The sequence below is a fragment of the Enhydra lutris genome, unplaced genomic scaffold (genome assembly GCF_002288905.1).
Source record: "Enhydra lutris kenyoni isolate GAN:26980312 unplaced genomic scaffold, ASM228890v2 scaffoldscaffold10, whole genome shotgun sequence".
Taxonomy (NCBI): Eukaryota; Metazoa; Chordata; class Mammalia; order Carnivora; family Mustelidae; genus Enhydra; species Enhydra lutris.
Window position 1 is genome coordinate 3,162,065 of NW_019154094.1, and position 13,368 is coordinate 3,175,432.

A 13,368-nucleotide genomic window follows, 5' to 3' on the forward strand; every position below is an offset into this window, starting at 1 on the left:
TGCCTGAGGCTGGGCCCCTGCCACCTGGCTTGCCCTCCCCTGGCAGCTCTCCCTGCCTGCCCCAGACTTCCCTTCCAGCTGGCCTCACTCCTTTTCCCAAAGGTGATCCAGGTTGCCAAAAGGAATTCAACAGCAAGGCGTCTGTCCACTCTCCTGGCCCAACTGGCCTCTCCCGGGGTGGTGGCCCGCCCAGTGTGAGACCAGGAGCTCACCCTGCAGCCCAGCAGAGGATTAAAAACCCCCTTGTATTCCGGATAGACAGAGGCTGGCAGCGCAAGCGCAGATGCGGCCTGCCAGTGTATTTTGTCTGGCCTGTGGTTGCGTGCGTGATGTCTGAATCAACGTTTAAAAATCTAAAGGACTAAGTACATGTTAAGACTCGGGATTTCTGGCTTCTCTTGAAGAATTGGAAGGCCCACCAGTGGTGTGTTGAGGTTCTGTGCCTTGAGATGGTCTGGTTTGCCCCCAGCCCCCATTGCCCCCCTGACCCTGTCTCTCCTGGCCTTTGCCTCTGCTGCTACTGAGTCCTGACATCACTGCTCCCTGGGTGTAGTGTGTTCTCAGCCTGGGGACATAAGAGGCCGTGGATGCTCAGAGAAGGGGAGGGAGCAGCCCGTGGGCCTGACTCTGAGCGTCCTCCTACCAGGCATCTCCTGGACTCTGCCTGCTCAGGCTTCCTGTCCATGCTGTGCGTGCAGCAGCATGGTTCTGGGGCCCAAGGTCTGTGCATAACCTGGAAACTGGGTCTCTGCCTTGGGAGCCCTCCGCGGTGCCAGGCCCTCCTGCAGTGCACGGCTGAGTGGAGCTGCCAGGGCGACTGAAGGGAAGTGCAGGCGTGACCAGGCTTGCCTCACACGGTGAGCAGCTGCCCGGGGTAGAGAGAAGGCTGCCCATCCTCTCCCCTCGGTGCGTGCTGGGTGTGCTCCCACTGACCTGGGAGCCCCGTCTCACCTGCTGGAACCAGGTTGATCTGATGCCCTTGGCAGGATGGGCCCAGCTCCCCTGGGTGAGTCAGGCTCCTGCATTGGCCTTAACTGCAGGCCAGACTGTCTTCTGAGCCTGCTCCCAGCCTCACCAGGGGCCTCTCAGTGAACTCTTGAGGGTGGCTGTTATCATCTCCATCTCAAGGATAAGGACACCAAGTCTGGGAGATCAAGCCAAGCCCCCAGGGCTCTCCTAGGCATCATCGGGAGGCCTGTTGCCTCCCTGGCACAGCGCCCCAGGATGGGGCAGGCCCCAACTGCTACCACACTGAACTTGACCTCACGCAGTTCCCTCATGACAGACGCATCCAGGGATAGGATTGCTGGGGGAGGGGCTCAGGGTGAGGGAAAGGGCAACACGGAGCCTTCCTGACGGAGCTCAATCAGGAACATAGGTATTGTAAGAAGGTAGAGCGTAATTGAGTTTCCAGCAGGACTGGTGGTCCAGCATGGAGAGCACAGGAGGTGGAGAGCTGTGGGGGGAGGGGCCGAAGGAACAGTTATAGGGAGGAGCATAAGGAGAGCATGAGGCTTTAGAGAAACTGCAGCCTCTGGACAGGACCAGCTTTCTTTTTTCTTTTTCTTTCTAAGTATTTTATTTTATTTATTTATTTGAGAGTAAGCGCGCACACACTGGCCAGGGAGGGAAGCGGGGGCAGAGGGAGAAGCAGACTCCCAGCCGAGCAGGGAGCCTGACTTGGGCCAGATCCTAGGATCCTGGGATCATGACCTGAGCCAAAGACAGACGCTTAACTGACTGAGCCACCCAGGCGCACCCAGGAGCAGCTTTCTTGAAGCTAACCCATCCCCAAGCTGGTGTAGGCAAAAAAGGGCACTGATTATCTCCCCAAACCAGGAAGCTCCAGTATGGCCAGATGCAGGGCTCAGATGCCTCCTCTACCCCTCAGCCCCTGATTCTCCAGCTGGTTCTTCCACTTGCAGCCATGAGATGCCCCTTCCTACACAACTCCAGATGTCCCTCCTTGGAGTTCATCAGAATTCCCAGGGCAGGCTCTCATTGGGCCAGTCTGGTAACATGTCCATCGGGGAGCCAATCATGTGGTGGTCCAGAGGCAGGGAAGTGCTGATTGGCAGGGCCTGTGGGTCACACCCCTCTTAGAGGGATGATAGGTTCAGTGGGAGAATGTCGACCAACATGGGGATAGGTCAGGAAGAAGAACAGAGCCCACACAAGTACTGGGGCCTTGGAGGGGGCACCCTGGGTTTGGTGATCAGGACACCATGGATTCTGTCTGATTGATTGGGCTGTTGTCAGCAGTGATCGTGGTGTGTGAGCGGCCCTCTGGAGGCTAGAGTCACGCCCACCCTTCTCTCCTGTCCTCCCTTTCAGGGATGAGCACACCAGGCTCCTCACCGCAGCACCGCCCGGCTGGCGTCAGCCCGTTGTCCCTGAGCACAGAGGCAAGGAGGCAGCAAGCCCAGCAGGTGTCATCTACCCTCTCCCAGCTGTCACCCATCACTCAGGTGTGAGGGCCTGGTGGGGTGGGGGAGGTGTGGCCAGCTCTACCTCTCTGGGAGACCTCCCCCTCCTCCCTGGGGGTCATAGACTCCTGAAGAAAAAGGTTCCCAAAGCTTTTGGCTGTTTGTCAAATTTTCAAACACACGGAAATGGAGTATTTTCTGGCCTGTGTGTTTTCTGTGTGTGTTTTCTTGGCCTGGAATCTCCCATACCTGTCATGGGCGGATTCGTGACTGAGCATTCTTCGTTGTGTTACTTTCCCTTGAGGATCTAGTTCAAATTCTCTGAAATAAAAGTTTAGAGTTATTTTGTTAAACATTTTTTTTAAGATTTTATTTATGTATTTGTCAGAGAGAGCACACACAAGCAGTGGAGAGTGGCAGGCAGAGGGAGAAGCAGGCTCTTTGCCAAGGAAGGAGCTCGATGCAGGACTTGATCCCAGAACTTCCAGAATCACGACCCTAGCCGAAAGCAGACGCTTAACCAACTGAGCCACCCAGGCGCCCCTAGAGAGCTTTTTGTTTGTTTCAGTTTACCATAATTTTGTTTCATTTGCTTTTTTGGTAGGTCATGTGTGTTTAGGAGTGGTCTCTTTCATCTAGGTGATCCGTTGTGCTGGCATACAATCGTTCATAGCACTCATAATCATTTTTCTTAAGTCTATAGTAATATTCCCACTTTCATTTTTGATTTCAGCAATTTGATTCTTTTTTACTTAGTTTATGGCCACAAAACAAGCTAGGAAGTGTTCCCTCTTTGTCTGTTGTTTTCTTTTTGGGGTGGGGGGAAAGTGTTTGAGAAGCACTGGTGTTGTAAACTCTTTAAATATTTGGTAGAATTCGCCAGCAAAGCCACTGGTCTGAGCTTATCTTAATGGGGAGGGTTTTGGTTTTTTTTTAAGTTTTCATTTAAATTCCAGTTAGGTAGCATACTGTGTTGTAGTAGTTTCAAGTGTGCAGTATAGTGATTCATCACTTCCACACATCACCCCATGCCCGTCACAACACGTGCCTCCTTAATCCCCGTCACCTGTTTCCCCCATCCCCCCCCACCTACCCCCACCTCTGGTAACCAGTAGTTCATTGTCTGTAGTGGAGTCTGTTTTCTTGGTTAGTCTGTCTGCCTCTCTCTTTTTCCCCCTTGCTTGCTTGTTGTGTTTCTTAAATTACACAAATGAGTGAGATCCTGTGGTATTTGTCTTTCTCTGATTGACTAATTTCGCTTAGCGTTACAGTCTCTAGGTCCACCCATGTTGTTGCAAATGACAAGATTTCATCTTTTTTTTAATGGCCGAATAATATTCCATTGTTTATATACCACACCTCCTTTACCCATTTATCAATCAGTGGATACTCGAGCTGCTTCCATAATTCGGCTCTTGTAGGTAATGCTGCCATAAGCATTGGGGTGCATGTGTATCCCTTTGAATAAGTATTGTTGTGTATCTTTGGGTAACTCCCTAGTAGTGCAGTTGCTGGATCGTAGGATAGCTCTGTTTTGAACTTCCTGAGAAACCTCCATACTGTTTTCCATGGTGGCTGCCCCAGTTTGCATCCCCACCAACAGTGCAGGAGGGCTCCCCTCTCCACGTCCTCACCAACACCTGTTGCTGCTTGTGTCGTTGACTTTAGCCATTGTCACAGGGGTGAGGGGTGAGGTGATATCTCACTGTAGCCGTGATTTGCATTTCCCTGATGGTGAATGATGTTGAGCGTCTTTTAACGTGTCTGTTGTCATCTCTATGTCTTTTTTGGAAAAATGTCTATTCATGTCTTCCGCCCATTTTTTAATGAGATTATTCATTTCTTGGGTGTTGAGTTTTGTAAATTCTTCCTGTGTTTTGGAAACTAACCCTTTAGCAGATATGTCATTTGCAAATATCTTCCCTTGGGAGGTTTTCAATTACTGATTCAGTCTCCTTTCTTGGTGTAGGTCTATTCAGATTTTCCATTCTTTCTTGATTCAGTTTGATAGTTTGTGTTTCTAGGAATTTGTCCATTTTTTTTATCCCTAAAAGATAATATTTTTGATGTTTTTGTTTTGTTTTGTTTTTTGATTGAGTAAAGCGATAGAAGTTTGTTAAGTAAAGATACAGAAAAAGCTCTCCAGAGTGAGAGGGGTCCCAACAGGGTCACCCACCAGGGACCTTCTGAGCCTGAGTAGGTACAGAAGGGGGTGCCCACCTCTCTGTGTGGGGCACAGCAGGAGGAAAGGCTCGTTGGGAGCAGAGCACTTCCAGCTGGATTAGAAGTCCAGGCCTCATCCAGCTGCAGTCTAACCCTCTGTGGCCCTGGGCAAGGCCTGCCCTTTCTCGGCCTGTGCTTTCCCAGTCCAGGCTCTGGATGTCCCTTTGTTTACCTGTGACATCTTTGGTGAGCATGTCAAGCATGGGGTGTTCCCAGGGACCAGGTACTCCCAGCCTGGCCCCTCCTGTCTCGTGGCCTCCCCCCCTGACGCCCTCCTCTTCCCCCAGGCTGTGGCCATGGATGCCCTGTCTCTGGAGCAGCAGCTGCCCTACGCCTTCTTCACCCAAGCAGGCTCCCAGCAGCCGCCGCCGCCGCAGCCCCAGCCCCCTCCACCGCCGCCACCCGCGTCCCAGCAGCAGCCGCCCCCGCCACCCCCGCAGGTGCCCGTTGGCCTCCCCCCAGGTGGCCCCCTGATGCCAAGTGCCAGCTTGACGCGGGGGCCCCAGCTGCCCCCGCTCGCGGTCACGGTACCGTCCTCTCTCCCCCAGTCCCCCGCAGAGAACCCAGGCCAGCCGCCAATGGGGATCGACATTACCTCGGTAAGCCCAGGATGGGGTTTTGAGGGGCCTGGCTGGGGCGGTGGGGGGGCTCATGCAGGAGTATCCCAGAGGCTGTGGGAGGCCCCCACTGGGCTCCCAAGACCCAGAGACACTCAGGCATCTGGCTGAAGCTTCCTCGAGGTTCCACTTCAAGGCCAGCTTGGCCAGAGGTCAGGGCTGAAGCAAATACTGCTGGGCTGAGGTTGTCATCTCATGTGTATAGATGGGGAGGCTGAGATACGAGCAGGGATCATTTGACCCAAACTTCACTTGAGATGGGCCATCTGTGTCTGGCTGCCAAGGCTCCCCCATGGTCCTTGACGCCCAGTGCTTCAACCTTTCCCACCTGAAATGGTTCCTTGGAGGCGGGGAGGACGCAGAGCTCTTGGGACCTGGGGATAGATTCTGGGAGCCGGAGGCACAGGGGGAACTTGGAGGAGAAGGGATAAAGCTCCCCTGTGGTTCAGGCAGCATGGTGCAGGGGCCCAGAGGTGCAAGGTAGCCCACGGGCCTGGGCCTGGGTCTGGGCTCAGGGAAATGGGTGCTAGGTTTTGACCTCTGCACCCCCAAAGCTTCTTGTTCTGGCTTTTGCCCTGGTGGCAAGGGGCTGATCATAGCTACCTTTGGCCATATCCAAGGAACAGGGACCACGTTTGGGGTACAGCAAGCCCTCTCCACTCAGGCCCTTGGCTGTCAACCCCAAGATAAATGTCTTCAGAATATCCTGTGCTCTGCAAAGACTAGACCCCCCCCTAGGCTGGGCAGCCTGGTTGAATGGAGACCTGTTTCCAAGCTGCTCTGACCCTTCATAGGGCAGACCCCAGGGGTCCCCGGCCAGGAAAGTGTGCAAGCCTTGTCTTTGTCAGACGCACAGCTGGTGTGGGAGCAGTCCTGATGGTGGAGCCTGCCTGGGGCACCTCATTCCCTGAGTGGTACCTCACTTCTGAGCTGGGCAGACAAGGGAGGCATGGGTGTCCGGGCCAGGGGCACAGACATCACCACCCCAGGCTTCCAGGCCGGCGCGTGTGCATCCAGGCACCTTCACCAGGGACTTCCTGACTTCCTTGGAGCAGGGGCTCTGGTGGCCACTTCCTTGGGTTTGTGCTGACTCAGCCAAATAAGGAAAATGTCCCTCTGGACATTTTCCTCTTTTCAACCCTGAGACGGCCCGGGCCAGTCATTGCCAAGTGACCATGCTAGTGCTTCCAGCACTGATGCCCTGTTAACTGAGCCCCCGTGCACCCCCCCAGGCTCCACCCCTGTCCCAGACTACTTGGAATGGGCCACTGAGGAAATGGGGGAGACCGAGCGCTTATGGGGCCCTGGGCTGGTCCTCTGGGCCTCAGTGAACAACAGGCCCAGAGCAGTCAGGCAGCCTGTCCCAAAGGCACACAGCAGGTCCTGGCTGGACTGGGAACAGAGCAGGGTCTAAATCCAGGTTCCCGATGCAGCCCCTCCTGTCCCTGGGGAGAAGCCAAGCCGCCCCCCCCCCCACCGCCCCCACTCCTTCAGGTGAGGAGGTTGCTACCCCATGGAGGTCTCAGGACAGCATACCCATCAGGCTTGTCTCCAGTGACGCTGCTGATCGAGACTGCCCAGTGCTGGCTGTCCTGCAGCGTGCCCCGGATGGGCTTTGCTGTCGGTTCCACCAGCCCTCAAGGTGGGCAGGACGTGCCCGCGCCCAGGGCTGGAGCTCAGAGAGCCGAGGGTGCTGCCCGGAGTCATCAGGGAAGGCAGCACCTCCCTGCCCCGCCCTGGGCCTCCTGTGCCCTGCTGTGTGTGGGTGTGTTTGTACACACGTGTGGCAGTGTGCACAAGTATGTGGGTGTGGGTTGCATTCATGTGGGTGCTCTGGAGCCCGCCGTGCCCTTCCCACAGCCCTCCGGTGTGATTCCAGGAAGCTGGATTCTCTTGACACCACACCCCTGGGGCCCCAAAAGGTGCCAGGCTCAGGGTTCAGGGACCCACACTTCTGGCAGGTGCTCCCCTGCCAGGTGGAGAGGGGCGTCTTTGGGGGGGTGGACAGTGGGGAGCGGCCAGTCCTAGGACGCCAGGCCTGGGACCCGTCGCGCGTCCTGACCTGTCTGTCATCACAGGCGCCGGCCCTGCAGCAGTACCGCGCTGGCGCCGGCTCCCCGGCCAACCAGTCTCCCACCTCGCCTGTCTCCAATCAAGGCTTCTCCCCGGGGAGCTCCCCGCAAGTAAGGGACGCCGCCTCCCCTCTCCCAGCAGCCTGCACTCCAGCCCCGGCACCGATCCCCCTGCCGTCTGTGCTGCGCGCGCCTCATTCCATCCCATCTCGTCCACTCCGGCGCAGCGGCGAGCAGAAGGCCCTGTCCACCTCCCTGGCCCAGCCCAGAAGCTGCCACGTTCCCGCTGTGTCTCTGTGGCCTCTGCGGAGCCCCCTGCCTGGAGGTGGCAGGCTCCTCACTCACATTAGTGATATTAGTATTGGCCCCACCCCGGTCCCTTGCCTGGCAGGCAGGGACACCTCCACGTGTGGCTCAGAGCATGTGTCCCACAGCCCATGCACCTGTGTCCTCGCCCCCTGCACCTGCCCGCACGAGGCTCTCAGCGGGGTGCGGGGGGATGTTCTCCTCCCACTTTGGGGGCGTAGCTGAGGTGACAGCTGGCCTGTGGTTGGGGCCCCGACTCCTCAGGTTCTTCTCCCGTCTGCCTTGCTGGAAGGCAGGTCCTCACAGGAAGCTTCTCTGAGTGGTAGTGCAGCCTCTCAGGGTCCTCTGTCCCTGTCTCAACAGATGAGGAGACTGAGGCTTTCTCAGGCAGCAGAAGGGCTTTACCACATCCATCAGACTTGGCTTTCCCCCCAACACCATTGGACCCCAGTTTCTGATGCATGTACATGCACACATACCCCCCTCCGGATTCCTCAGAGTTTGCCTTGGTGCCGCTCTCAACCCATGGCCGAATTCCATCTGGAACATTCCACCAGAGGAGAAGAGGTGCCCACAGAACTACATCTGGGCTCGAAATTTCCATGCTGCAGAGCCTCCTCAGGACCCCGCCACTCCATCTGCAAAATGTCACCAAGCTGAGAGACTCCCAAGAGCCGCTGCCATAGGGCAGTGCCCCAGGCTCTGAAGCCTCATTCTTGGCCCAGAGGGCGATAGGACTTTCCTTCCCTGCTAAAGAAGGGAGAGGAGCTGTCCTACCAGGCAGGACCATGCAAGAACAATGTCGGGCTCCCGTGTCCCAGGGCACGTGCCCTTCTGTCCCCATCTCCCCAGTTCCCAGAAGTACACTCAAATTGGGCCCTGTGTTGAGATTGTGGGTGTCCTGTTCAGGAAGGCTGCCCTCCTAGTCCCATCTGCCGTAGGAGGGGTCCTGCTGGGGCATCCGTGTGCGGCTTCTTGCTCCACAGGCAGGTGGGCAGGGTATTAGTGAGCTCAGAGAAGCCGGAGGTCAGCCTGGTGTCTGCCAGCTCTAGATCCATCCATGTGGGCTCCCAGCTCTGTGGCTCCTGAAAAGTGTCCAGTCGGGCCACGTGGTGTCACAGGATGCTGAGGGAAGGGAGAAGCAAGTCCAGGCAGGGGAAGGGGCAGGTGCCGCCTGTTCCTGGGGCTGGACCTTGACTCATGTCCCTTTTTACATAGGAAGCAGGACAGGAATTCAAGGGTGGAGCCGATCTCTCGGGAGAGGTTTGCATAGACCAAAGTGGGTTCGTCTATCCTAGGCAGGAAGTGTGTTGTCATCTCGTCAAGCCCACATCTGTGTGTCCGTCAGTCTGTCCATCCATTTACTGGGTGCTGGCGAGGGAGGTGGGCCGCTTAAGAGGCTGTGAGGGCTTTCAGGTTGTCCGGACTCAACCAGACCTGGGCTTAAGATGGCCCAGAGGCTCGCTTGGGGGCAGACTGTGCTGGGTGAAGGCCAGGCCTGGCTTCACACTGCAGCTGGGGCTCTAGGTTGCCTTCGGTGGCCCTATGGGCCAGGACCTCCCATCCCCAACCTCCCCAGCCTCTCGGGTACACGTTGTATCTGTCTGACCGTACCCTGGCCCTTAGGCAGCTGGCCTTCGGTACTGTGTTCCTCCCTTCCACTCTGAGTGGACCTTTCTGGCAAAGTCTAATGGCAACCTCACAAAAGAAACCTTAGCCTGGGTGCCCTGCTTGTGACCGGCCCCTTTGAGGCCAAGGCCATGGAGATACACAGAGATAACCCATAGACCCAGATAAGCCAGGACAGGAAGCAGCCCTCCTTTACGGGGAAACCCAGCCACAACCTTGCAGCTCCCTTTTCCAGACCTGACGCTGGCTGTATTTAGGGCAAAGGGGGGCTTTTTTGCCACATGGGCTGTTTTTCTTTCTGCTCTCAGCTCACTCACCAAGGAGGAAGCAGAGTTGGGTCTGGGCTGCGGATGTGTTTCCTGAGGCCTGGTGCCGCGGGTGAGGTCTGGCCGCACTGTCCCTCCTCCCTTGCACATTCCACCAGGCTCTATCCTGCCATCTCTGTCTGGCATCATGGGAGTAGGCAGGGGCTCCAAGCTCCTGTCCTGTTGTCTCTACTGCCTCTGAGGGTCCCCAGTCCCCCGCTCTTCTCTCAGCAGCAGACCTGGCCCCCGGCTGGCCTTGGAAGAGCAGGAGGTGGGCTCCCTGCCCACCTGTGGGCCCTGGGGTCCCCCAGGCAGGCAGTCAGGGGGAGATAGCCGGGCAGGGGGCTTTCCGTGTGACCGTCCTGTGCTTGCTCAGCTGGCATCTGGCTCTGTGCACCCGTCCTGTCCACGTGTATATGGCCTGCCCCCATGTCCCATGTCTCCCTGGGGGCCTGACAGGGGTCACCAAGTGCACTGCCCATCCTGAAATTCAGAACACCTCCCTCCTTGGCCCCCCACGTGTTTTCCTCTGGAACTTGTTGGGGGGGGGGTTCCTGATCCCTATGGGCCCCCTGTCTTCTATCCGATGGAAACAGGGTCACCCGTACTTGGGCTCAAGCAGAGGAGAGGGGGATGGTGCCTTGGCTCTTGGGGTAGAGAGGCCCTCCAGGAGCAGGCGGTGGAAAGAGGCATCCTGAGATGGGGGGGCACCTCTCCATCCTGGAAGGTGTGGGCTCTCTCCCAGGAGGCCTGTGAAAGGTGCTCAGCCTCCTTTTTCCTGAGCACCCTCCAGGAGGTTCCAGGGGCTTCCCTATGGGCACAAGCAGCCTGTGGGAGGTCCCCCGCCCCGGCAGCCCACGACCTGGTCTTGGGGACCATGATGACAGCAGGCCTTTCTTCTGTCTGCAGCACTCCTCCACCTTGGGCGGCGTGTTTGGGGACTCGTACTATGAGCAGCAGATGGCGGCCAGGCAGGCCAATGCTCTGTCCCACCAGGTGAGCGGGTGCCCGGGTCACAGCGCCCACAGCAGACGCTCACCCGGACCCCGCCCGCCCCTCGGGCGTGAGCTTCGCTCCTAAGGCTCCCTCCTGTCTCCAGGCCTTGGAGGGGGTGGCTTGGCTTCGCCTCCCCGGGCGCTTGTGCCGCGCCCACAGGATGAGGCCAACAGCAGGGGGGTGGAGGGTGGGCAGCAAACACAGGGACAGGCAGCGGCTGTAGCATCGGCGCCTCAGCGTGGGCCGTGCATGTGGGTTTGCTGGGGAGGCGGAGCTGGCTTTGCGTGGAGGTCAGGGTCAAGGGCATGTGGGCATGAGAAGGGTTGGCCGCTTTTGGAGCAGGTCACTCAGCCATCCATCCTTCCATCAATCCATCCATCCAGCAAGCCCTGAAGGGGCAGTGTGTGGACAGACCCGGGCAGGGTCAGAGATGGAGGAGGGGGAGACCCTAGGCCATATGGTCTCCTAGTCAACAAGCCCTCTGGGCACAGGCACTGGGCATCCCCCTGAGGAGCTGGTCCCGGCGGCTGCAGGACGGGTCAGCCAGCAGCAGACAGGGGCTCAGCAGGGCCGGCCTCATGCCTGTGTGCTTCCACCCCCCAGCTGGAGCAGTTCAACATGATGGAGAATGCCATCAGCTCCAGCAGCCTGTACAGCCCGGGCTCGACGCTCAACTACTCGCAGGCTGCCATGATGGGCCTCACGGGCAGCCATGGGAGCCTGCCGGACACGCAGCAGCTTGGCTACCCCAGCCACAGCAGCATCCCCAACATCATCCTCACAGGTGAGGCACCCCTGGCCGTGGCATCCTGGGGCTGGGGAGGGCTACTCTTGGGCACAGTGCCTCAATTGGGCCTGGCAGCTGCAAAGGGCCTCATCCCCAGAAAAGATGTCCCTGCCCTGCCCTGCAGGATGAGCCATGCCAAGACCAGGCCAAAGGAGGTCAGACCTCACTGACCTTGGCCTGTTGCTGGGCTGTGTGGAATGGGCCCTGGGGGACACACTGCACCCTGGACCAGGCTTCCTGTGTCCCGTGCTCAGAGCAAGAATAGGACAGAGCCGATCACTCACCCAGCCCTGTGTCCTCTGCCCGGGTCCCTCCGCCCCATTAGCTGAGTATACTGGGGTCACAGGTAACGGGGGTGGGCCCTGCCTGACAGGGGTCTTGCCATGCAGCCAACGTACATGCAACCGCCCCGACACTGTGATGAGCATCCCCGAGCAGCCCGAGCGCAGTATGTGTAAGCAGGTCCCTGCTCCATGCAGCAGAGAACCCAGACCCTTTGCTGCCCCCGCCCCACCCTCTGGGTTCTGGGTTTTACCAAAAGAAGCATTTTCTTACAAGCCAGCACTGTCTGAGGATTGAGAGTGTCACCCCCTGGTGGTCCCACCAACATCTCCAAGATGGAGGAGTCCATGCCAGAGCCACCCCCCACCCCACCCCACGCCATGGTGCTTCCTGCCTACCTCGGGGGTGCGGGCAGCAGTCCGCAGCAGGTGCTCTGGGAACAGTAGCTTCCGATGCGTGAGAAGGCATAGGCCCCTGTGATTGCCCCAGTGGCCCAGAAAGACTAGGATTTTCATACCCATGTCTCAGATTGGGAAACTAAGGCCTAAGGTGGCACTGCAAGTAAAGGAGAGAGCCCAGGGTTGACTGGCTCTTTGGGGAGTGGGTGGGAATTCACACACACCCCAGCCTGCTTGTCAGGGATGCACGCGAAGGCGACGTCCTGGCAGAGCCTGGCAGAGCGGGAGAGGTCCCAGCCCAGGGCTTCGCAGCCTTGGCACTGCCAATATGTAGGGCTGGATCTTTCTCTGGGGGTGGTGGGGCTCACCGTGCATTCCGAGGTGCTGAGCGGCATCCCTGCTCCCCACTCATGACAACACAAAATGCCCCTAGTTGTCACCAGTATAAACCCCCAGAGGGCCAACCCCCATGTAAGTACCCTGGGGTGGCCCAAACCCCTCTTCCCTGAACATTGACAGGGGGCCATGGAGGCACAGGGTGTGGGAACAGAGAGGGATGTGCTGAGACTTTTGTCCTGTGTCCCCCCCCACCCCCAGTGACGGGAGAGTCCCCTCCCAGCCTGTCTAAAGAACTGACCAGCACACTGGCTGGGGTCGGTGACGTCAGCTTCGACTCCGACAACCAATTCCCCCTGGACGAACTCAAGATTGACCCCCTGACCCTGGACGGACTGCACATGCTCAACGACCCCGACATGGTCCTGGCCGACCCGGCCACCGAGGACACCTTCCGGATGGACCGTCTGTGAGCTGCACACCCGGCACGTCGCCGCCCAGCCCCCGGCTCCATCACCCCGCCGGTCAGTGGTCCCGACGGCGTCTCCCTGAGCCCAGGGACGGCCGCGCTCCGTCCTTCGCAAACGGCCGAGCTTGTGATTCTGAGCTTGCAATGCCGCCAAGCGCCCCCTGCCCACCCGCCCGTCCCCCCCAGCTGTCCACCTCCCTTGGGAGGCCGCGTGTCACCCCCGCGGGTCTTCCCTGCGCGTGCTCTCTCGCCCCCCCACCCTGGGCCATGAGCGGTCCCCCTGTAAGATGCGGAAAACGTGTTGGGCAGGGCCGCCGGCCTGGAGGGGGCGCTGTGGTCCACGGCGGCGGTGGGCTGAGGTGCATTTTCCGACTGTTTGTCCAGCTCTCACTGCCTTCCTTCGTTCCTGGTTCCCCCATCCCAACCCGCCCGCCACCCCCAGCCCGAGGTTAGGTAGCGAGCCAGCCCCACCCTGCCAAAGGGAGAAGGTGCCAGAGAGAGGGGCAGACACAAAGTGAAATA

At 58.4% G+C, this 13,368-nt stretch overlaps 1 protein-coding gene across 3 annotated transcripts in view; it reads left to right on the forward strand.

Annotated features, from left to right (window-relative positions):
* LOC111144042 (CREB regulated transcription coactivator 1) overlaps window positions 1-12,912 on the forward strand; it is a 73,493-nt gene extending 60,581 nt beyond the window's left edge. For all 3 annotated transcript variants that reach the window (XM_022498118.1, XM_022498119.1, XM_022498120.1), the window contains 6 exons: window positions 2,335-2,468; window positions 4,937-5,248; window positions 7,345-7,449; window positions 10,488-10,574; window positions 11,178-11,358; window positions 12,639-12,912. In XM_022498118.1, coding sequence (XP_022353826.1) covers window positions 2,335-2,468; window positions 4,937-5,248; window positions 7,345-7,449; window positions 10,488-10,574; window positions 11,178-11,358; window positions 12,639-12,850 — 1,031 coding nt within the window. In that variant the 3' untranslated portion in view covers window positions 12,851-12,912. The remainder of the gene's footprint in view (window positions 1-2,334; window positions 2,469-4,936; window positions 5,249-7,344; window positions 7,450-10,487; window positions 10,575-11,177; window positions 11,359-12,638) is intronic.
* The last annotated feature ends 456 nt before the right edge of the window (window positions 12,913-13,368 follow it).